The sequence below is a fragment of the Heterodontus francisci genome, chromosome 6 (assembly GCF_036365525.1).
Source record: "Heterodontus francisci isolate sHetFra1 chromosome 6, sHetFra1.hap1, whole genome shotgun sequence".
In the NCBI taxonomy this organism is placed as follows: Eukaryota; Metazoa; Chordata; class Chondrichthyes; order Heterodontiformes; family Heterodontidae; genus Heterodontus; species Heterodontus francisci.
Genome location: NC_090376.1, coordinates 155,456,686 through 155,482,658, shown reverse-complemented (window position 1 = coordinate 155,482,658; position 25,973 = coordinate 155,456,686). Strand labels below are relative to the sequence as shown.

General features: G+C 44.8%; 1 protein-coding gene across 1 annotated transcript in view; it reads left to right on the top strand.

Moving 5' to 3' along the window:
- Nucleotides 1-25,973, top strand: part of LOC137371609 (cilium assembly protein DZIP1-like) — a 437,496-nt gene that overhangs the window by 85,292 nt on the left and 326,231 nt on the right. The window contains exon 5 of the mRNA XM_068034440.1: nucleotides 3,510-3,634. Coding sequence (XP_067890541.1) covers nucleotides 3,510-3,634 — 125 coding nt within the window. The remainder of the gene's footprint in view (nucleotides 1-3,509; nucleotides 3,635-25,973) is intronic.

Here is a 25,973-nt window from a genome sequence, read left to right as displayed (position 1 = left end):
ACTGGCTCGCAAATACTTGGTATATCCCTGCTACCCTTCTTGAATAATGGTACCATATTTGCTGTCCTTCAGTCCTCTGGTACCTCTCCTGTGGCCAGAGAGAACTTGAAAATTTGTGTCAGAGCCCCTGCTATTTCCTCCCTTGCCTCACGTAACAGTCTGGGATGCATCTCATCTGGGCCTGGTGATGTATCCACTTTAAAGCTTGCCTAAACAGCTAATACTTCCTCCCTTTCAATGCTAATTTGTTCGAGTATATCACAATCCCCCTCCCTGATCTCTACACCTACATCGTCCTTCTCCATAGTGAACACAGATGTTCATTTAATCATTTAAAACCTCACCTATGTCCTCTGGCTCCACACACACATTGCCACTTTGGTCCCTCTGGGCCTGACTCTTTCCCTGGTTATCCTCTTGCCCTTAATATACTAATAAAACGCCTTGAGATTTTCCTTTATCTTGCCCGCCAGTGTTTTTCCATGTCCCCTCTTCGCTCTCCTAATTAATTTTTTAAGTACCCCCACCCCCCTACACTTTCTATGCTCCTCTAGGGCCTCCGCTGTTTTCAGCGCTTTGAATCTGCCGTAAGCCTCCTTTTTTTCCCTTATCCAAACCTCTATATCCCTTGACATCCAGGGTTTCCTGGACTTGTTGGTCCTACCTTTCACCTTTACGAGAACATGTTGACCCTAAACTCTCACTATTTCCTTTTTGAATGGCTCCCACTGGTCTGATGTAGACTTTCCTACAAGTAGCTGCTCCCAGTCCACTTTGGCTAGATCCTGTTTTATCATATTGAAATCGGCCTTCCCCTAATTCAGTACTTTTCTTTCGGGTCTCTCTTTGTCCTTTTCCATAACTACCTTAAATCTGACAGAGTTATGGTCACTACCCCGGAAATGCTCCCTCACTGACACTTCTACCGCTTACTGCCCCCCCCCACACCATGCTGACACTTCTACCACTTCATTCTCCAGGATTAGGTCCAGTCCTGCCCCTTCTCTTGTAGGACTTTCTATGTGCTGGCTTAAAAAGCTCTCCTGTATGCATTTTAAGATTTTCGTCCCCTTTAAGCCTTTTGCACTAAGACTATCCCAGTTGATATTGGGGAAGTTGAAATCCCCTACTATTATTACCCTATTATTTTTACACCTCTCTGAGATTTGCCTACATATCTGCTCCTCGATCTCTCCCTGACTGTTTGGAGACCTGTAATACAGTCCCAGCCAAGTGATTGCCCCCTTTTTGTTTTTAAGTTCTACCCATATGGCCTCAGTTGAGGAACCTTCTAAGATATCATCCCTTGTTACTGCAGTAATTAACTCCTTGATCAACAGTGCAATGCCACCTCATCTTTTACACCCTCCCCTGTCACGCTTGAAGATTCTATACCCTGGAATATTGAGCTGCCAGTCCTGCCCTTCCCTCAACTATGTCTCTATGATAGCAATAATATCATACTTCCATGTGTTAATCAACACCCTCAATTCATTAGTTCAATAATTTCAGAGCATGCAGCCCCCCATTTTACTTTCATTTTTAGTTATTTTTTCTTCCTTTTTTTTTTACATTCCTTTTTACATTTTTTACAATCTTTTTTTGCATTTATTTCATTTCATCTTAGTTTGTTCAGTTTGCTTACCCACTATTTTTTTCAGGTTGTTTTTCTTCAGGTTTGCACATGCTGCTGTTCAATATTCAGTGTATTCACACCTAATCTGTACTAATGCTTTGTCTTTCAACACACCATTAACATATTGTTTGCCTTTGCTCCGTGACCTTTTGGTCAGCTATGTGGGCCTGGTCCAATCTGCACCTTCTCCTTTGTTATCTCTTGCCCCACCCCCACCTCACTTGTTTATAATCTGTGACTTTTCTAATATTTGTCAGTTCCGAAGAAGGGTCACTGACCCGAAACGTTAACTCTGCTTCTCTTTCCACAGATGCTGCCAGACCTGCTGAGTGATTCCAGCATTTCTTGTTTTTGTCCCTCAATTCATCTGCCTTACTAGTAAGACTCCTTGCATTAAAATAGATGCAATCCAGCCTTGCATTATTTGCTTGTGCCTTAACAGGTCTATATTTGCTCTGCCTTCCAGACTGACTTAGTTTCTCTTCTACACTTGACTGTGCATCACCCCCTACTGTACCTCCACTCTGTAGCCCATCCCCTGCCAAATTAGTTTAATGTTCCCCCCCCCCCCCCCACCCACTAACAGCACCAGCAAACCTCCCAGCAAGGTTGTTGATCCTGTTCTGGTTCAGGTACAACCCGTCCAACTTGTACAGGTCCCACCTTCGCTAGAAACAGACCCAGTGATCCAGGAAACCAAAGTGCTCCCTCCTACACCATCTCTTCAGCCACGCATTCATCTGCTCTATCCTCTTATTCCTATACTCACTAGCACGTGGCACTGGATGTAATCCAGAGATTACAACCTTTTGAGGTCCTGCTTTTTAATTGGCTACCTAGCTCCCTAAAGTCTTGTTGCAGGACCTCATCCCTCTTTCTACCTATGCTGTTGGTACCAATGTGTACCACGACCTCTGAATGTTCACTCTCTCCCTTCAGAATGTCTTGCAGCCACTCCGTGACATCCTTGACCCTAGTACCAAGGAGGCAACATACCATCCTGGAGTCACATTTGCGGTCGCAGAAATGCCTGTCTGTTCCCCTCAGGATTGAATCCCCTATCACTACAGCTCTTCCACTCCTTTTCCTCCCCTCCTGTGCAGCTGAGTCACCCGTGGTGCCACAGAATTGGCTCTGACTGCATTCCCCTGAGAAGCTATCTCCGCCATCAGTACCCAAAGCAGAAAATCTGTTAGATAGGGAGATGGACCCGGGGACTCCTGCACTACCTGCCTAGTTCTACTCTGCCTGGCGGTCACATATTCCCTTTCTGCCTGAGCAGTCTTTACCTGCAGTGTGATCACCTCCCTGTACGTGCTATCCACAATCATCCCAGCCTCGCGGATGCTCCACAGTGTCCCCAACCGCTGCTCCAGATCTGAAATGTGGATTTCGAGTAGCTGCAGCTGGAGACACTTCCTGCACATGTGTTCGCCCTGGACTTCCCACATTGTACAGGAGGAGCACTCCACACTCCTCTCGACAATATATTCTTTGACCACAAAACTTGAAATATATTGAAAACATTATTACATTTTTGAAGATATATTTGTGGGACTGTAAAGAAAATGGCATTTACCTTCCACATCTGATGGTAATGTCTCATCAACAGCCCAGTTGTACTTTGTTCTATTGTACTCTGCAGTTTATTTTTATTTATCCATTTTTAAAGTTGGCTATCTCTCTAGATGTTTTCTGATACTTCCAGATTTTTATTTTGTCCTTATGATATATTATCTATTCTGTGATCATCTAGAACGTCTGGATTTCAAATTTTGTTCTCAAGGCTTGCTTCAAATATTAAGATTCAGTATATATTCAAAAATTTTGACTATTCTTTGTGGCTTATTTTATATAATTTTTATGTTAACAGAAAAGCCGAAGAAGAATCAATCTGATAAAATCCAAGATGAAATAGATCAACTAAAAAGCCAATTACAACATACTCAGTCCCAGCTGGAAGTTGAGAAACAGATATGCTTTAAAAAACATTCTCAGGTATGGTTAATAAAATGCAAATCTTTGTACTAAGCTGCATTATTTCTATTAAAAATGAATATTTAGATATTGCAAAGCAAAAATGCTTTGTTTAACATTACGTATATGGGGTGCAAATCTGATTTTCATAGCTGGTAGGTGGCCTTGCAGCCCCCTGGGGATGAGTGCTGTGCCACCAGCTGTTTGCAGCGTGGCCTGTGTGACATGCTCTTTTGAGAAGGGAGTCAACGCAGGCATCCCCCGAATGAGCTGGAAGCAACTGCTTCCTGATGTCACAATGCCGGACTTTGTAATTTGGACCATGCTGGTCCATGGAACTAACTCATGCACCACTCTACAAAGATCAAGTATTGAGTTGCAAGAGCTGCACCAGTGCTATTTAATGGTCCAGGCACCCAACTTGCAGGCAAGATGATATTGAGGAACTTCTGCTTTTGCAAAGTGCCTGGAAGTACGTGGAGGTTTAGGAAGTGTTGTGGTGAATTCCTAGACTCGGCAAGAAGTGTTGCTGCATCCTCACAAGGATGGCAGAGGAGTAGGGGTCCTGTTGACACTTCTGCAACAGGTATCGGAGCTGCAGTTGCAGTCTCTGGGTCTGCACGATGACATGGAGCAGAGGCAGCAGAGAGAGGAAGCTCTGTGCGAAGCCCCCTACCAACTTGGAGCCAGACTCTGCAGCAGCAGCAGTGCTGTTGGACCTGTGTAGAGACTGAGCGCAGTGACCAAGGAGTTAAATCGGGGAGAGAGCCTCCAGCAAAATTACCAACAAAGAACATTACAGCACAGGAACAGACCATTCGGCCCTCCAAGCCTACGCCAATCTTGATACCTAAACTAAAACCTTCTGCACTTCCGGGGACCATATCCCTCTATTCCCATCCTATTCATGTATTTGTCAAGATGCCTCTTAAACGTCATTATCGTACCTGCTTCCACCACCTCCCCCGGCAGCAAGTTCCAGGCACTCACCACCCTTTGTGTAAAGAACTTAGCTCGCACATCCCCTCTAAACCTTGCCCCTCTCACCTTTAAACCTATGTCCCCTGGTAACTGACTCTTCCACCCTGGGAAAAAGCTTCTGACTATCCACTCTGTCCATGCCGCTCATAACTTTGTAAACCTCTATCATGTCTCCTCTCCACCTCCGTCATTCCAGTGAAAACAATCCGAGTTTAGCCAACCTCTCCTCATAGCTAATACCCTCCAGACCAGGCAACATCCTGGTAAACCTCTTCTGTACCCTCTCCAAAGCCTCCACGTCCTTCTGGTAGTGTGGCGACCAGAATTGCGCACAATATTCTAAGTGTGGCCTAACTAAAGTTCTGTACAGCTGCAGCATGACTTGCCAATTTTTATACTCTATGCCCCGACCGATGAAAGCAAGCATGCCGTATACCTTCTTGACTACCTTATCCACCTGCGTTGCCACTTTCAGTGACCTGTGGACCTGTACGCCCAGATCTCTCTGCCTGTCAATACTCCTAAGGGTTCTGCCATTTACTGTATACTTCCCACCTGCATTAGATCTTCCAAAATGCATTACCTCACATTTGTCCGGATTAAACTCCATCTGCCATTTCTCCACCCAAGTCTCCAACCGATCTATATCCTGCTGTATCCTCTGACAATCCTCATCATTATCTGCAACTCCACCAACCTTTGTGTCGTCCGCAAACTTACTAATCAGACCAGCTACATTTTCCTCCAAATCATTTATATATACTACAAACAGCAAAGGTCCCAGCACTGATCACTGCGGAACACCACTAGTTACATCCCTCCATTCAGAAAAGCACCCTTCCACTGCTACCCTCTGTCTTCTGTGACTGAGCCAGTTCTGTATCCATCTTTCCAGCTCACCTCTGATCCCGTGTGACTTCACCTTTTGTACCAGTCTGCCATGAGGGACCTTGTCAAAGGCTTTACTGAAGTCCATATAGATAACATCAACTGCCCTTCCTTCATCAATCATCTTTGTCACTTCCTCAAAAAACTCAATCAAATTAGTGAGACACGACCTCCCCTTTACAAAACCATGCTGCCTCTCGCTAATAAGTTTGTTTGTTTCCAAATGGGAGTAAATCCTGTCCCGAAGAATCCTCTCTAATAATTTCCCTACCACTGACATAAGGCTCACCGGCGTATAATTTCCTGGATTATCCTTGCTACCCTTCTTAAACAAAGGAACAACATTGGCTATTCTCCAGTCCTCTGGGACCTCAGCTGTAGCCAATGAGGATGCAAAGATTTCTGTCAAGGCCCCAGCAATTTCTTCCCTTGCCTCCCTCAGTGTTCTGGGGTAGATCCCATCTGGCCCTGGGGACTTATCTACCTTAATGCTTTGCAAGTGACCCAACACCACCTCCTTTTTGATAATGAGATGACTGAGACTATCTACACTCCCTTCCCTAGACTCATCATCCATCAAGTCCTTCTCTTTGGTGAATACTGATGCAAAGTACTCATTTAGGACCTCGCCTATTTGCTCTGGCTCCACACATAGATTCCCTTCTCTGTCCTTGAGCGGGCCAACCCTTTCCCTAGTTACCCTCTTGCTCTTTATATATGTATAAAAAGCCTTGGGATTTTCCTTAATCCTGTTTGCCAATGACTTTTCATGACCCCTTTTAGCCCTCCTGACTCCTTGCTTAAGTTCCTTTCTACTGTCTTTATATTCCTCAAGGGATTCGTCTGTTCCTAGCCTTCCAGCCCTTACAAATGCTTCCTTTTTCTTTTTGACGAGGCTCACAATATCCTGCGTTATCCAAGGTTCCCGAAACTTGCCAAACTTATGCTTCTTCCTCACAGGAACATGCTGGTCCTGGATTCTAATCAACTGACATTTGAAAGACTCCCACATGTCAGATGTTGATTTACCCTCAAACAGCCGCCCCCAATCTCAATTCTTCAGTTGCTGCCTAATATTGTTATAATTAGCCTTCCCCCAATTTAGCACCTTCACCCGAGGACTACTCTTATCCAAAGCAACATCTGCAAAACAGTTATAGTGACATTGCAACCAGGGAAGGAGCTATTTGGTGAGTAGTTGGTAAGTGTTTCTAGTTAATAGTCTAGAAAGTAAAGGCATGGCCGGGAAGCTGAGCCCCATGTAATGCACATCCTGTGCCATGTGAGAAATTCTAGATGCTTCTCGTGGCCTGGACAATCATACATGGAGGAAGTGTTGGCAGCTGAAGCAGCTCAAGCTCCAGGTTTGAGCAGCTGCTGGAGTCACTACAGGCATCTGTGAGACTGAGAGCTTCATGGATGCTATGTTTCTGGAGGTGGTCACCTGCAGCGTAAAAATGTGCAGGCAGAGACAGAATAGTTGACTGCCAGTGGGACAAGAAGGACCAGGCAGGCAGGGCAGGGATCCCTGAGTGCATCTTGCTCTCCACCAGTATTCAGTTCCGGGGAGTGCAGGCAGAGCAAAGTCCATGGCACCATGGGTGGCTCAGCTTCATAGGTGGGATGGAAAAAGAGTGGGAAAATAATAGTGGTAGAAAATTTGATAGTGAGGGGAACAGACAGGCTCTTCTGTGGCCGCATATGTGACTCCAGGCTGGTATGTTTCCTCCCTGGTGCCAGGGTTAAGGATGTCACTGAGCAGCGACAGGACTTTGGCGGGGAGGGTGAACAGCCCGAGGTCATGGTTCATAGCACCAATGACATAGGCACAAAGCGGGATGAGGTTCTCCAGGCAGTGTTTAGGGAGCTAAGGGAGAGATTGAAAAGCAGGACCACACAGGTGGTAATCTCTGGATTACTGCTGGTGCTGTGTATGAGCGAGTACAGAAATAGGAAGATAGAGCTGATGAATATGTGGCTTGAGAGATGGTGCAGGAGGGAGACTCTTAGATTTCTGAAGCATTGGGACTGCTTCTGGGGGAGGTAAGACCTGTACCAAGCCGGACGGGTTGCAGCTCAACGGGACTGGAACCAATATCCTTGCAGGGGGTATTGCTAGTGCTATGAGGGAGGGTGTTACGACCAGGTGAGATAAGGGTCTAGGGGTTCCCTCTCAGCCTTTGCCTGGTCTAACTGTAGCAGGGCTTAATTTTAAAAATACCGTGTTTTTAGCTCCCCCCTCAGTAAATCCTTGTTCACTGCTTTCCAATTGTCAGGCAATCAGACAGGTTATCTTAGAATTAAACAAGAAAGGTGGAAGTTTTTTAATCTTAAACTCTCATTCAGTTAAAGAGTACAAATATGCAATGCGACCATGCTAGCATGCATATGCGATAAACACACACGCAGACAGAGACAGAAAAAGTAGCTCGAATAAAGGGGAAAAGTTTGAGGCAGTATCTGGTAGTTATTTACGATCCTTTGAGTTCATTGTGGAGTATTTGGTTCCTGATAAGTCTTGCTGCTCGTTGGGGCCCAGTGCACGCTTTAACTTGTTTCGATGCAGGAGTCTTTTCTCTCTTGAGTTTTCTGTGTCTTCATTGGTCCAGAGGCCTGTGAGAAAGTGAGGGAGAGCCAGCAAGGAGAGAGGCTGTCTTGTTCCAGGTTCAGTTACAATCTGCAGTCTGACCCCATACTGTCCTGTGACTAGTTCAAAAAGCCTGGGCCAGCCAGTTAGTCATGTGACCAGCTGGCTTAATCACTCCTGCGTTCGTGGATTCCAAAGCTCTCGGTCAGGGGGTGTAGTGCTGTCTCTAACCCCGACAAGATGTGGATCACCATTGCCCAGCCCAGTCTCTGTTAATTGAATCAGTGAGCAATTCTTTTGTCTCTCCAAGCACTGTCTGATAGTATGCAAATGTTCTCCAACCAAGTGTCTGGTGATCTCTTGTAAAACAAGTCATTTCTTCACTCCAACAACAGTTTAAAATTAATGTACGTATGACAAAATTAATATGCCTCATTCTTGGCAGGTGGGATCTTCATGACAGAGGGTTTAAACTTGCTTGGCAGGAGGGTGGGAACCTGAGAGTAGATTAAGAAGGGAGAGAACAAAAGTTGGAAATGGAATGCAGAAAATTAGTAAGTGTGTCTAGAAGGCAGAGAAAACAAAGACTAGAAAATCGACAAGAATGGAGTTTGGCAGTGCTAAATGGTATATACTAAGAAGTCTAGGTAATAAGGCAGATGGGCTGAGAGTACAGATTTAACATGTGTAAGTATGATACTATAGCTATTACTGAGATATGGCTAAAAGAAGAACAGGAATGGTAACTAAACATTCCTGGTTACAAGGTTTTCAGATGAGATAGAGAAGAGGTAAAATGGCGGGGTGGGTTACAATATTGATTAAAGAAACAATTATAGCTGTAGGAGGGATGATGTGGCAGAAGGATCATCAAATGAGGCCATATGGGTTAAACTGATGAACAAAAAAGGGGCAATCACATGACTGGGAGTGTACTGTAGACCCCAAACAGTCAGAGGGAGATAGAAGAGCAAATATGTAGGCATATCTCTCAGAAGTGCAAAAACAATAGGGCAGTAATAATGGGGTATTTCAACTACCCTCGTATTAACTGAGAAAGAATTAGTGTGAAAGGCACAGAGGGAGCAGAATTCTTCAAATGCATTCAGAAGAGCTTTTTTAGCCAATACATAGCAAGCTGAACAAAAGAGGGGGAAATGAAGCTGGGCAGGTGGAAGGGGTATCAGTTGGGGAGCACTTTGGTGGAAGTGATCAGAATTCAGTTAGATTTAGGGTAGTTGTGGAAAAGGACGAAGATAGACCAGGAATAAAAAGTTCTGCCTTTTTATTTGTAGTTTTTTCTTTTTTCTTTTTATTTTATTTTAGTTTGTTTCATCATTCTCTTTTTACCATGTGCCTGCCCACTTTTTTCATGTTTGTGCTTTGGGCCAGGGTTGTTCATTTTTATGTCCACTAACACCCTCTCTGCACTAACGGTTTGTCTTTCAGCACGCCATTAACATAGTGTTTGCCTTTGCTTCATGACCTTCTGGTTAGTTATTCTCTTTGTCCTATCAACACCTCTTGTTATCTCTTGCCCCACCCCTGCTTTATTTGCCTAAAACCTATTCCATTTCTAACCTTTGCCAGTTCTGATGAAAGATCACTGACCTGAAGCATTAACTCTGCTTCTATCTCCACAGATGCTGCCAGACCTGCTGAATATTTACAGCATTTTTTGTTTTTATTTCAATTTCCAGCATCTGCAGTATTTTGCTTTTATAAAAAGTTCTCAGTTGAGTAAAAACTGATTTACTAAGCTGAGATGTGATTTCGCTAAAGTGGACTGGAAACAGCTACCTGAAGGTAACTCAGTGTCAGATCAGTGGGAGGCATTCAAGGAAGAGATAGTGAGGGTTCAGAGCCCCCAAAGGGGTGTACAAGAGGGAACAGCAAAGTTAGAAATGCAGTTGTTATAGGAGATTCCGTAGTCAGGGTGAAAGACCGGCATTTCTGTAACCATCATCGTGAGTCCCACATGGTGTGTTGGCCCCTTAATGCCAGGGTAAAGGGCATCAAGGTGCAGAATATTCTGCAGGGGGAAGGGAGTGAGTCAGAGGTTTTGGTATACATTGGTACCAATGTCATAGGGAGGACAGTATTGAGATCCTATGGTCAGATTTTCACGAGCTAGGGAGGAAGTTAAAGAGTATGACCTCGAAGATAGTAATCTCTGGATTTCTCCCAGTGCCACCTGCTAGTCAGAGTAGAAATAGGACGATAGGGAGGATCAATAGAACATAGAACAGTACAGCACAGTACAGGCCCTTCGGCCCACAATGTTGTGCCGAACCTTTAACCTACTCTAAGATCAAACTAACTACCTACCCTTCATTCTACTATCATCCATGTACCTATCCAAAAGTCGCTTAAATGTCCCTAATGTATCTGCTTCTACTACCACCGCTGGCAGTGCATTCCACGCACCCACCACTCTCTGTGTAAAGAACCTACCTCTGACATCTCCCCGAAACCTTCCTCCAATCACCTTAAAATTATGCCCCCTGGTGATGGCCCTTTCCACCCTGGGAAAAAGTCTCTGACTATCCACTCTATCTATGCCTCTCATCATCTTGTACCCCTCTATCAAGTCACCTCTCATCCTTCTTCGCTCCAATGAGAAAAGCCCTAGCTCCCTCAATCTTTCTTCGTAGGATGTGCCCTCCAGTCCAGGCAGCATCCTGGTAAATCTCCTCTGCACCCTCTCTAAAGCTTCCACATCCTTCCTATAATGAGGCGACCAGAACTGAACACAATATTCCAAGTGTGGTCGAACCAGGGCCTTATAGAGCTGCAGCATAACCTCACGGCTCTTAAACTCAATCCCCCTGTTAATGAAAGCCAACACACCATACGCCTTCTTAACAACCCTATCAACTTGGGTGGCAACTTTGAGCGATCTATGGACATGGACCCCAAGATCCCTCTGTTCCTCCACACTACTAAGAATCCTGTCTTTAAGCCTGTATTCCGCATTCAAATTCGACCTTCCAAAATGAATCACTTCACACTTTTCCAGGTTGAACTCCATCTGCCACTTCTCAGCCCAGCTCTGCATCCTGTCAATGTCCCGTTGCAACCTACAACAGCCTTCCACACTATCCACAACTCCAGCAACCTTCATGTCATCGGCAAACTTGCTAACCCAGCCTTCCACTTCCTCATCCATGTCATTTATAAAAATCACAAAGAGCAGAGGTCCTAGAACAGATCCTTGTGGAACACCACTGGTCACCGAGCTCCATGCTGAATACTTTCCCTCTACGACCACCCTCCGACTTCTATGGGCCAGCCAATTTTGTATCCAGACAGCCAACTTTCCCTGAATCCCATGCCTCCTTACTTTCTGAATGAGCCTACCATGGGGAACCTTATCAAACGCCTTGCTAAAATCCATATACACCACATCCACTGCTCTTCCTTCATCAATGTGTTTTGTCACATCTTCAAAGAATTCAATAAGGCTTGTGAGGCATGACCTGCCCCTCACAAAGCCATGCTGACTATCTCTAATCAAACCATGCTTTTCCAAATAATCATAAATCCTGTCTCAGAATCCTCTCCAATAATTTGCCCACTACCGACATAAGACTGACTGGTCTATAATTCCCAGGGTTATCCCTATTCCCTTTCTTGAACAAGGGAACAACATTTGCCACCCTCCAATCATCCGGTACTACTCCAGTGGACAGTGAAGACGCAACGATCATCGCCCAAGACGCAGCAATCTCTTCCCTCGCTTCCCGTAATATCCTTGGATATATCCCGTCTGGCCCCGGGGACTTATCTGTCCTCATATCATTCAAAATTTCCAGCACATCCTCTCTCTTAACCTCAATCTGTTCTAGCATATCAGCCTGTTACACGCTGTCCTTACAAACGACCAGGTCCCTCTCACTAGTGAATACTGAAGCAAAGTATTCATTTAGGACCTCCCCTACCTCCTCCGACTCCAGGCACCTCCTCCGACTCCAGGATCAATATGTGGCTTGAAGCATGGTGCTGCAGGAGGGAGGGCTTCAGGTTCTTGGAGCATTGGGACCAGTTCTGGGGCAGAAGGCACCTATTCAAAAGGGACAGGTTGCATCTCAACAGGACTGGGACCAATGACCTCACGGGGAGGTTCACTAGTGTAGTTGGGAAGGTTTAAACTAAATTGGCAGGGGGATGAGAACCAGCATAAAGAAGAAGAAAAAAGGAGTAAAGTGCATAATGGTGAGAGTGTTGGACAGTTCTAGAGAAAGGAGTAGTTCCATATCAGATAGGAGCAGACTGTGAAGGACTACAAGGAATCCAAAGACAAGATTATAATGCATGTATGTAAACACACAAAGTGGTGAAGAAGATTGGTGAGTTACAAGCACAAATGGCAGTATGGGAATATGCATTTGCAATAATGGAAACGTGGCTTAAAAATGGTAAGGACTGGGAACTTAATATACAAGGATCTAGGGCGGCACAGTGGCGCAGTGGTTAGCACCGCAGCCTCACAGCTCCAGGGACCTGGGTTCGATTCCGGGTACTGCCTGTGTGGAGTTTGCAAGTTCTCCCTGTGTCTGCGTGGGTTTTCTCCGGGTGCTCCGGTTTCCTCCCACAAGCCAAAAGACTTGCAGGTTGATAGGTAAATTGGCCATTATAAATTGTCACTAGTATAGGTAGGTGGTAGGGAAATATAGGGACAGGTGGGGATGTTTGTTGGGAATATGGGATTAGTGTAGGATTAGTATAAAAAAAATGGGTGGTTGATGTTCGGCACAGAAGGGCCTGTTTCAGTGCTGTATCTCTAATCTAATCTAATCTAATCTAAGGATACAAGGGGCGGTGCAGTGGTTAGCACCGCAGTCACACAACTCTAGCGACCCGAGTTCGGTTCTGGGTACTGCCTGTGTGGAGTTTGGAAGTTCTCCCTGTGACCAGGTGGGTTTCCGCTGGGTGCTCCGGTTTCCTCCCACAGCCAAAGACATGCAGGTTGATAGGTAAATTGGCCATTGTAAATTGCCCCTAGTGTAGGCAGGTGGTAGGAGGATGGTGGGGATATGGTAGGGAATATGGGATTAATGTAGGATTAGTTTAAATGGGTGGTTGATGGTTGGCACAGACTCGGTGGTCCGAAGGATCTGTTTCAGTGCTGTATCTCTCTGACTCTATGATATAAAGTGCTCAGAAAAGGTAAGAGCAAGAAAAAAGGGAGGTGGGGTTGCAGTACTGATTAGGGAAGTAGTGTTGGAAAGAGGGGATGTCCTTGAGTGGGCAAGGTCGGAATCCATTTGTTTAGGGGAAGCAAAGAGATCACGTTACTGGGGGTATTCTATCGGCCTCCAAATAGTGTGAGAGAAAGATATAGAGGAATAAATCTGCAGGGAAATCGCAGAGATGCGCAAGAACTATAGAGTGGTGAGATCGGGGGACTTTAATTACCCATATATCAACTAGAATAATGTTAGAGTAAAGAGTAAGGAGGGGAAGCAATTCTTGAAATGTGTTCAGGAGAACTTCCTTGATCAGTATGTTCTTGACCTAACTAGAAAGGAGGCATTGCTGGATCTGGTGCTGGGAAATGAGTGTCTGTGGGTAGGGGTGCACTTGGGTAAGAGTGATCGTATCATAACGTTTAGATTAGTAATGCAGAAAAGCAAGGAACAATGTAAGGGGGAATGTCTAGATTGGAAGAGGGCTAATTTGAATACGATGAGGAAGGATCTAGTAAGATGGAAGCAAAGACTGACACGCAAAACTGTAATGGAACAATGGGTTATCTTCGTAGATGGCATATTTATAGATGTGGTCACCCTACAGCTTAAGAATATGCAGGGAAAGAGGGAATGGGTGACCGCCAGGCAGCCAAGAAGAAGCAGGCAGGTAGTGCACGAGACCCCTGAGTACGTCTCATTCTCCAACTACTATTCAGTTCTGAATGCTGATGAGGGTGATGGTTCATCTGGGGAGTGCAGCCGGAGCCATGTTCATGGCACTAAGGGTGGCCCAGCTGTACAGGGGGGCACAAAAAAGACTGGAAGAGCAATAGTAATCGGAGATTCAATAGTTTGGGGAATAGAAAGGCGTTTCTGTGACCCCAGATGTGAATCCAGGATGGTGTGTTGCCTCGCTGGTGCCAGGGTCATGAATATTACTGAATGGCTGCAGAGCATCCTAAGAGGGAAGGGTGAACAGTCAGCAGTCATGATCCACATTGGTATGAGCAATATAGGGAGAAAAAGAGATGGGGTCCTGCAGTCAGAATTTAGTGAGCTAGGTAGGAAATTAGCAAGCAGGACCCCAAAAGTAGTAATTTTCGGATTACTCCCAGTACCATGCACAAGTGATGAGAGAAATAGGAGGATAAAGCAGATGAATGTGTGGCTGGAAAGATGGTGCAGGAGGGAGGGCTTTAGATTCTTAAGAACATAAGAACTAGGAGCAGGAGTAGGCAATTCGGCCCCTCGAGCCTGCACCGCCATTCAATACGATCATGGCTGATCCTGACAGGTAACAGAGACCTGGCTCAAAGAAGGGCAGGACTGGGTATTAAATATTCCTGGATACAAGGGGCTGAATTTTCTGAGTGCGCCGCAAATCGCGATAGCGTGCTCTGATCTCGGCGGTCCGCTCGTGCGGATCTGCCGTCGCTGAGCCTCCACGATCTTTCACACGGGGGCTCATTTAAATGGAGGGGCGGAGCAGCTGCCCCCGATGATGTAGAGGGGGTGGCTGCTCCGTTCCCAGCTACGATGTCCATTGCCACAGCGCAGGCACCAGTGCCAGTTTTCAAGGGTTTGAAGACCCAACAGCTGATGTAAAATTTTAAAGAGACCAGCACATTAAATTCCAATAAAAACAGTAAACTGACCATCAAAGCCCTTCTTCCACCCCCCCCCCCCCCCCCCCACTGTGATCAAACAATATATTTATTTCCCTCTGCCCCCGATAAGCCATTTTTGCCGGTCCCGACCTTTCAACTCCACACTTTGCCCTTCAACCCCTTCCCACCATCCCCTCAGCGAATTGAATCAGTTTTCACCGCTCTCCCCTTCCCCACCCTGAGAATTTCACTGCTGCCTCCCCTCCCCATCAGTGTCACGCCTCGGATATCCATGCGCACGTCTGAAGGTGCGGAGTTCCAGCTGGCCTGAATATCGGCATGGGACGGCCATCAGGACCAGATAAGTTTATTTGCAAGCATTAACCTTTATGAACATATTGAAATGAAGGCCTCGCCACCTTTGGTAAAATGTGGCGGAGGCTTCTTGGCGCGGGGCTTGTGGCAGGCCTCTCCAGGACGAATTTTCTGAGCGCCCCCGCCATAATACCTGATGCTGGAGGGTTAATAAATTTCAGCCCAAGCTATTCAGGAAAGGAAGAAAAATGGGAGGGGTGGCGGTATTGATTAAGGAAAGCATTGCATTGCTGGAGAGAGAGGATGTCTCAGGGGTTAAGGACAGAATCTGTTTGGCTAGAGCTAAGGAACAAAAAATGTGCAATTACAAAGCTTGGTATAGTCTATAGGCTACCAACTGGTGGAAAGGATGTGGAGGAGCAAATTTGCAAGGAAATTACAGAGAAGTGCAAGAATTATAGAGTTGTTGTAATGGGGGACTTTAGTTATCCAAATACAGACTGGGATAGTAGTACATAAAGGGCAGAGAGGGGCAAGAGTTTCTAGAGTGTGCTCAGGCAAATTTTCTACATCAGTATGTTTCTAGTCCAATGAGAAAGAGGGCATGGTTGGATCTGGTTCTTGGGAATGAGGTGGGCCAAGTGGATCAAGGAGACCATTTCGGAGACAGCGATCATTGTATCGTAAGGTTTAGATTGACTACGGCAAAAGACAAAGAATAATCCAGAGTGAGAATAATTAACTGGAGGAAAGCGCACTTCAATGGGGTAAGAATGGATCTGGGACAGATAAATTGGAATCAAGTAAATAAAAGCAAAATACTGCGGATGCTGGAAATCTGAAATAAAAACAAGAAATGCTGGAACCGCTCAGCAGGTCTGGCAGCATCTGTGGAAAGAGAAGCAGAGTTAACATTTCGGGTCACTGACCCTTCATCGGAACTGACAAATATTAGAAAAGTCACAGGTTATAAGCAAGTGAGGTGGGGGTGGGGCAAGAGATAACAAAGGAGGTCTAGATTGGACCAGGCCACATAGCTGACCAAAAGGTCACGGAGCAAAGGCAAACAATATGTTAATGGTGTGTTGAAAGACAAAGCATTAGTCCAGATTAGGTGTAAATACACTGAATATTGAACAGCAGCAAGTGCAAACCTGAAAAAAAAACAGTGGGTAAGCAAACTGAACAAACTAAGATGAAATGAAATAAATGCAAAAAAAAGATTGTAAAAAATGGAAAAAAAGAATGGAAAAAGAAAGGAAGAAAAAATAACTAAAAATGAAAGTAAAATGGGGGGCTGTCATGCTCTGAAATGATTGAACTCAATGTTCAGTCCGGCAGGCTGTAATGTGCCTAATCGGTAAATGAGATGCTGTTCCTCGAGCTTGCGTTGATGTTCACTGGAACACTGCAGCAATCCCAGGACAGAGATGTGAGCATAAATTGGAATCCAGGTTTGGCAGGAAAAACAGTAGCTGAGTAAAGAAGAGATATTTCAGGCACAGTCAAGGTATATTCCCATCAAAGAGAAAGGTGGGACCAACAAATCCAGAGCTCCCTGGATGACAAAAGAGATTAAGATAAAGAAGAAATGTGCTGATAGATTTCAAGTAGGTAATACAACAGGGAATCAGGCTGAATATAGAAGGTTCAGAGGGGAATAGGATCATAGGAAATAGGAGTAGGCCATTCGACCAGTTGAGCCTCCTCTGTCATTCTGCCATGGCTGATCATCTACCTCTATGCCATTTTTCCCCACTATCCCCATATCCCTTGAGGTCATTAGTATCCAGAAATCTGTCGATTTCTGTCTTGAACATGCTAAATGATTGAACTTCCACGGCCCTCTGGGGTAGAAAATTCCACAGATTCACCACCCTCTGAGTAAAGAAATTCCTCCTCATCTTAGTCTTAAATGGCCTGCCCCTTATTCTGTGTCCACTGGTTCTAGACTCACCAGCCAGAGGAAACATCCTATCCACATCTACCCTGTCACGCCCTGTAAGAATTTTATAAGTTTCAATGAGATCCCCTCTCATTCTTCAAAACTCGAGAGAATACAGGCCCAGTTTCTGCAATCTCTCCTCATATGACAATCCCACTATCCCAGGGATTAGTCTGATGAACCTCTGTTGCACTCCCTCTATGGCAAGTATATCCTTCCTTAGATAGGCAGACCAAAATTGTACACAATACTCCAGGTGCGGTCTCACCAAGACAATTGCAGCAAGTCCATTTGCCTTCCTAATTGCTTGCTGCACCTGCATACTAGCTTTCAGTGACAAGGACACCCAGTCCCTTTGGACATCAACACTTCCAAACCTCTCTCCATTTAAGAAATACTGTGCCTTTCTTTTTTTTCTACCTAAGTGGATCACTTCACACTTATTCACACTATATTCCATCTGCCATGTTCTTGCCCATTCACTTAGCCTGTCCAAATCCCCTTGAAGTCTCCTCACATCCTCCTCATAACTTACATTCCCTCCTAGTTTTGTGTTATGAGAAAACTTGGAAATATTACAATTGTGCCCCATATCCAAATCATTTATATAGATTGTGAACAGCTGTGGCCCAAGCACTGATCCTTGCAGTACCCCACTGGTAACAGCCTGCCATCCTGAGGATGATCCATTTATTCCTGCTCTTTGCTTTCTGTCTTTTAACCAATTCTCAATCTATAGCAATATATTACCCCCAATCCCATCTGTTCTAATTTTGTTGACTAACCTTCTGTGTGGGACCTTATCAAAAGCCCTCTGAAAATCCAAATACACCATATCCACTGGTTCTCATTTATCTATGCTACAAGTAACATTCTCATGCCAAACATGATTTCCCTTTCATAAATCCAAGTTGACTCTGCCCAATCATATTATTTTCCAAGTGTCCAGTTATCTCATCCTTTGCAATAGATTCTAACAGTTTCTCTACAATAGACGTCAAACTAACAGGTCGGTAGTTCTCCGTTTTCTCTCTCGCTCCCTTCTTAAATAGTGAGGTGACATTTGCTACTTTCCAGTCTGCATGAACCCTTCCAGAATCTATAGAATTTTGAAGGATAACCACCCATGCATTCACTATCTCTATAGCCACTTCCTTTGATACTCCTGGGATGTAGCTCATTTGGTCCAGGGGATTTATCAACTTCCAATCCAATTAATTTTTCAAGTACTACCTCTTTATTGATACTAATTACTTTCAGTTCCTCAGTTTCACAACTCTCTTGGTTCATTAATATTTCTGGGAGATTTTCTGTCTTCCTCTGTGAAGACAGACACAATGTAATAGTTTAGTCTCTCCGCCATTTCCTCATTCTCTACCACAAACTTTCCTGTATCCACCTGCAATGGACTTGCATTCGTCCTTGCTAATCTTTTCCTTTTCACATATCTAAAGAATCTTTTACAGTCCACCTTTATGTTTCTAGTTAGCTTGCATTCATAATCTCTTTTCGCCTTCTTTATCAGTTTCTTGGTCCTCCTTTTTTGGATTCTAAATTGCTCCCAATCCTCGGGCTTACCACTTTTTCTGGCGACCTTATAAGTCACTTCCTTTAACCTCTTTTGTTAGCCACGGTTGATTCACCATCCCTGTTGGGTTTTTGTGTCTTAGAGGAATGTATATTTATTGTAAACTATGTAATACTTCTTTAAATACTAGCCATTACCTGTCTATCATCAAATATTTTAATGTATTATCCCAATCCACCATAGCTAATTTGCCTCTCATACCTTCATAGTTTCCTTTGTTCAGATGTAAGACCCTAGTTTCAGAATGAACAAAGAACAAAGAACAGTACAGCACAGGAACAGGCCATTTGGCCCTCCAAGCCTGCGCCGATCTTGATGCCTGCCTAAACTAACACCTTCTGCACTTCCGGGGCCCATATCCTTCTATTCCCCATATCTCTTTCAAACTTAAGGTATAATTCTATCATATTGTGGGTACTATTTGCTGATGGCTCCTTTACAGCAATGTTGTTAATTAGCCCTTTCTCATTACATAATACTAAATCTAAAATAGCCCGATCTCTAGTTGGTTCTTCAACATACTGCTCCAGAAACCCATCTCGTGCACACTCCAGGAATTCATCCTCCATTGCATTAGTGTTAATTAGGTTTACCCAATCAATATGTAAATTGAAGTCACCCATCATTACTGTATTGCCCATGCCACATGCAGCTCTAATTTCCTGATTTATACCATGTCCAGCATTACCACTACAGTTTGGTGGCCGAAAAACAACTCCCACCAATGTTTGCTGCCCCTTTCTGTTTTTTTAGCTCCAGTGAAACTGATTCGACATCTTGCTGCTGTGATTTAAGATCCTCTCTCACTAATGTACTGATCTCATCCCTTATTAACAGCGCTACTCCACCAGCTTTTCCCCTCCTTGTATCCTTCCTAAATGACGAATATCCCTGAATATTCAGTTCCCTGTCCCTGTCACCCTGTAACCACGTCTCCGTAATGGCAATTAAATCATACCCATTTACCTCTATTTGTGCTTCAAGTCATCTACCTTGTTGGAAATGCTGCATGCATTCAGATAGAGTGCCCTTAACTTGCTCTTAACATTATTTCTCATTCTGATCCTATTTGATGTTTGCCTTCGTCTCGTCTGCCTTCCAATTTCGCTTGCTACTTTTCTACTTCCTGTACCAGTTTTACTTCCCTCTAATCTGAGCTCCCTCTTAGGTTCCCACCCCCCCTACCAATTTAGTTTTAACCCTCCCCAACAGCACTAGAAAATTTCCCTGCAAGGATGTTAGTCCCGTTCCTGCTAAGGTGCAATCCGTCCATCTTTTACAGATCCTATCTACCCCAGAACTGGTCCCAAAGCTTCAGAAATCTGATGCCCTCCCTCCTGCACCAGTTCTCCAGCCATGTGTTCAATCGCTTAATCCTCCTATTTCTATGCTCACTAGCACGTGGCACTGGGGGTAATCCTGAGATTACGGCTTTTTAATTTCTTTCATAACTCCATAAACTCTGCTTCAGGACCTCATCACTCTTCTTACCTATGTAGTGAAAAAGCATGTCGAAGAGACTGAGCAGTTGACAGGAAAAAAGTCAGAAGCGCAAGGAGAGCCATCTGCGTAACAGCCCCGACAACCAATTTTATCTGCAGCACCTGTGGAAGAGTCTGTCACTCTAGAATTGGCCTTTATAGTCACTCCAGGCGCTGCTTCACAAACCACTGACCACCTCCAGGCGCTTACCCATTGTCTCTCGAGACAAGGAGGCCAAAGAAGAAGAAAAAGCAAATAAGAGAAACCAAGAGAAGGTATGAAAAGAGACTTGCAGCTAACATAAAAGGGAATTCCAAAGACTAATGGCATGCAGATTGCAAGCAGAGTGTGGAGATACAAGTTTGGTGAATGGGGAATTTTAAGTGTCAATATCTTTCTAAAAATCTGGTCTGCAGTTTGCAATTAACTGGGATTGATGCTTTAAATAAAGTAAAATAAGTTAAGAAAGTAAAGTATATCTCTTCCAACCTTAGGCAGGGACTAACCAGCTCCACTGCAGAGTAGCTGACTAGTTAAGTAGTTAACCAGTCCAATTGAGTTGCTGCAATTTCAGCTTCAAAAAGTATAAATACAGAGGACTGGGTGCAGCCTGCGAACAGTGTGAAGATTACAAGCAGAGTGTGGAGATTTGAGTTTGGTGAATGGGGATTTCAGTGAAGGGGGGGAGGAGGTGCTCCTTTTTTCACCTTCCAGTATTTGCTTCTTACTTCGGTGCAGTGGAAGGTGCTGGTTGGTTAGTAACTGGTAAGCTATTCTACTTATAATAAATTGCCTGTAAAGTTAAGGTATGGCAGGGCAACTCGGCCAAGTGGAATTTACAGCCTGTGGCATGTGGGAAGTCATGGATGCACCATGTGTCCTAGACAAATACATCTGCAGGAAGTGTCACCAGCTGCAGAAGTTGAGCTCTGGGTTTCAGAACTCGAGCGGCAGCTGGAGTCACTGTGGGGTATCCGCAAGGCAGAGAACTATGTGGATAGCATGGTTAGGGAGGTGGTCACACCACAATTGAGGAGCATGCAGGAAGATAGGGAATGGGTGACTGTCAGGCAATCTGAGAACTAAGCAGGTAGTGCAGGAGTCCCCTGAGACGATCTCGGTCGCTAATCCGTTTTCCATTTTGGATACTGGTGAGGGTGTTGGCTCCTCAGAGGAGTGCAGTCAGAGACAGGTTTGTGGCACCATGGGTGGCTCAACTGCACAGGAAGGGAGGAAGAAGAGTGGAAGAGCAGTAGTGATAGGGGATTCATTAGTTAGGGGAACAGACAGGTGCTTCTACAGCCGTAGACGTGACTCCAGGATCGTGTGTTCCTTCCCTGGTGCCAGGGTCAAGGATGTCACGGAGAGGCGACAGGACATTCTTTTTGGGGAGGGTGAACAGCCATAGGTCGTGGTCCATGTTGGCACCAATGATATGGGTAAGAAGGGGGATGAGGTCCTGAAATCAGATTTTAGGGAGCTAGGAAGGAGATTAAAAAGCAGGACCTCAAAAGCAGTAATCTCAATAACACTCCCAGTCCCACGTGCAAGTGAGCATAGGAACAGGAGAATTGAGTGATTGAACACGTGGCTGGAGAACTGGTGTAGGAGGGAGGGCATCAGAGTTCTGAGGCATTGGGACCAGTATTGGGGCAGATGGGACCTGCACAAGATGGACGGGTTGCACATTAGCAGAACTGGGACTAATATCCTCACAGGGAAATTTGCTCGTGCTGTTGAGCAAAGTTTTAAACTAAATTGGCAGAGGGGTTGGGAACCTGAGAGGGAGCTCAGATTGGAGAGAAGCAAAACTGGTGACTTAGAACATAGAACAGTACAGCACAGTACAGGCCCTTCGGCCCACGATGTTGTGCCGAACCTTTAACCTACTCTAAGATCAAACTAACTACCTACCCTTCATTCTACTATCATCCATGTACCTATCCAAGAGTTGCTTAAATGTCCCTAATGTATCTGCTTCTACTACCACCGCTGGCAGCGCATTCCACGCACCCACCACTCTCTGTGTAAAGAACCTACCTCTGACATCTCCCCGAAACCTTCCTCCAATCACCTTAAAATTATGCCCCCTGGTGATAGCCCTTTCCACCCTGGGAAAAAGTCTCTGACTATCCACTCTATCTATGCCTCTCATCATCTTGTACCCCTCTATCAAGTCACCTCTCATCCTTCTTCGCTCCAATGAGAAAAGCCCTAGCTCCCTCAATCTTTCTTCGTAGGACATGCCCTCCAGTCCAGGCAGCATCCTGGTAAATCTCCTCTGCACCCTCTCTAAAGCTTCCACATCCTTCCTATAATGAGGCGACCAGAACTGAACACGATATTCCAAGTGTGGTCGAACCAGGGCCTTATAGAGCTGCAGCATAACCTTATGGCTCTTAAACTCAATCCCCCTGTTAATGAAAGCCAACACACCATAGGCCTTCTGAACAACCCTATCAACTTGGGTGGCAACTTTGAGCGATCTATGGACATGGACCCCAAGATCCCTCTGTTCCTCCACACTACTAAGAATCCTGTCTTTAAGCCTGTATTCCGCATTCAAATTCGACCTTCCAAAATGAATCACTTCACACTTTTCCAGGTTGAACTCCATCTGTCACTTCTCAGCCCAGCTCTGCATCCTGTCAATGTCCCGTTGCAACCTACAACAGCCTTCCACACTATCCACAACTCCAGCAACCTACCTGTCATCGGCAAACTTGCTAACCCAGCCTTCCACTTCCTCATCCAAGTCATTTATAAAAATCACAAAGAGCAGAGGTCCCAGAACAGATCCTTGTGGAACACCACTGGTAACCCAGCTCCATGCTGAATACTTTCCATCTACTACCACCCTCTGACTTCTATGGGCCAGCCAATTTTGTATCCAGACAGCCAACTTTCCCTGAATCCCATGCCTCCTTACTTTCTGAATGAGCCTACCATGGGGAACCTTATCAAACGCCTTGCTAAAATCCATATACACCACATCCACTGCTCTTCCTTCATCAATGTGTTTTGTCACATCTTCAAAGAATTCAATAAGGCTTGTGAGGCATGACCTGCCCCTCACAAAGCCATGCTGACTGTCTCTAATCAAACCATGCTTTTCCAAATAATCATAAATCCTGTCTCTCAGAATCCTCTCCAATAATTTGCCCACTACCGACATAAGACTGACTGGTCTATAATTCCCAGGGTTATCCCTATTCCCTCTCTTGAACAAGGGAACAACATTTGCCACCCTCCAATCATCCGGTACTACTCCAGTGGACAGTGAAGACGCAAAGATCATCGCCAAAGGCGCAGCAATCTCTTCCCTCGCTTCCCGTAATATCCTTGGGTATATCCCGTCTGGCCCTTATCTGTCCTCATATCATTCAAAATTTCCAGCACATCCTCCCTCTTAACCTCAACCTGTTCGAGCATATCAGCCTGTTCCACGCTGTCCTCACAACGACCAAGTCCCTCTCACTAGTGAATACTGAAGCAAAGTATTCATTTAGGACCTTCCCTACCTCCTCTGACTCCAGGCACAAGTTCCCTCCACTATCCCTGATCGGCCCTACTCTCACTCTGGCCATCTTCTTGTCAGGGGTGTGGGAACCAGGAGCAAATATTGGAGAGGAATGCCAAGGTGCACAGAATACTGGGGGAGATAGATGATAGCATTAGAGTAGGGAATAGTACATTATTAGGTGGGGTCAGAGTAAGGGAGAAAGTAATGAAGTCTAAATCAGGGTTAATGTGCATGTATCTGAATGCACGGAGTATGGTTAATACGATTGGTGAAGTCCAGGTGCAGATTGCCATGTGGAAATATGATGTTGTGGCTATAACACAAACCTGGCAACAGTAGCTGAACAATGGGCTACCTTCAAAGAAGAGATAGTTCAGGCATAGTTAAGGTATGTTCCCTCGAAGGGGAAAGGTAGGGCAAACAAATCCAGAGCTCCCTGGATGACAAAACAAGGAGAGATAAAGATGAAAAAGTGCGCTTATGACAGATGCCAGGCAAAAAAGTATTATTGAGAACCAGGATGAATACAGAAAGTCCAAAGGGCAAGTGAAAAAGCAAATATGAGAAGCAAAGAGAGAGCATGAAAAGAGACTGGCAGCTAACATTCCAGGGAATTCCAAAGTTTTCTATAGACATATTAATAGTAAACGGGTGGTAAAAGGAGGAGTGGGCCGATTAGGGACCAGAAAGGGGATTTACGCAGGTTGCAGATAAAGTTCAATGCAGAGAAATGTGAAGTGATTCATTTTGGTAGGAAGAACATGGAGAGACAATGTAAAATAAAGGGTACAATTCTCAAGGGGATGCAGGAGCAGAGGGACCTGGGTGTATATGTGCATAAGCCATTGAAGGTGGCAGGACAAGTTGAGAGAGCGGTTAATACAGAGTACAGTATCCTGGGCTTTATTAATAGAGGCATAGAGTACAAGAGCAAGGAAGTTATGTTGAACTTGTATAAAACACGAGTTCGGCCTCAACTGGAGTATTGTGTCCAGTTCTGGGTGCTGCACTTTAGGAAAGACGTGAGGGTATTGAAGAGAGTGCAGAAAAGTTTCACGAGAACGGTTCCAGGGATGAGGAACTGCAGTTATAAAATAGATTGGAGAAGTTAGGACTGTTTTCCTTGGAGAAGAGAAGGCTGAGTGGTGATTTGCTAGAGGTATTCCAAAATTATGTGGTTTCTGGACAGAGTAGATAGAGAGAAACTGTTCCCACTTCTGAAAGGATCGAGAACGAGGGGGCACAGATTTAAAGTATTTGGTAAGAGAAGCAAAAGTGACATGAGGAAAATCTTTTTCACACATCGAGTGGTTAAGGTCTGGAATGTACTGCCTGAGAATGTGGTGGAGGCAGGTTCAATTGAAGTATTCAAAAGGGAATTAGACTGTTATATGAGAAGGAAGAATGTGCAGGGATACAGGGAGAAGCGAGGGAATGGAACTGAGTGAATTGCTCTTACGGAGAACCAGTGTGAACACAATGGGCTGAATGGCCACCTTCTGCACTGTAACAATTCTGTGATTCTGTGACTTCTGTAGACATATAAATCTTAAACGGGTGGTAAAAGCAGGAGTGGAGCCGATTCGGGACCGGAAAGGAGAATCTATGCATGGAGGCCGGAGGCATAGCTGAGGTAGTAAATGAATAATTTGCATCTGTCTTTACCAAGGAAGAAGATGCAACCCAGGTCATGGTGAAAGATGAGGTACTTAATACACTAGAAAGATTTAAAATTGATAAGGAGGTATTGGATAGGCTGTTTGTACTTAAAGTCGATAAGGCACTGGGACAGAATGAGATACATTCATGGATAATGAGGGAGGGGAGACTGAAAATTGTGGAAGCACTGGCCATAATTTTCCAGTCTTCCTTAGGCTCAGGAGTGGTGCCAGAGAACTGGAAAATTGCAAATGTTACACCCTTGTTCAAAAAAAGAATGTAAAGATAAGCCCAGCAACTACAGGTCAGTCAGTCAGTTTAACTTGAGTGGTAGGGAAAGTTCTTGGAACAATAATTTGGGACAATATTAATAATCACTTGTATAAATGTGGTTTAATTAAGGAAAGCCAGCATAGATTTGTTGAGGGAAAATCATGTTTAACTGATTTGCTGGAGTTTTTTGAAGAGGTAACAGAAAGGATTGATGAGCGTAATGCTGTTGGTGTGGTCGACATGGACTTCCAAAAGGCATTTGATACAGTATCGCACAGACTTATGAGCAAGGTTATAGCTCATGGAACAAGAGGGACAGT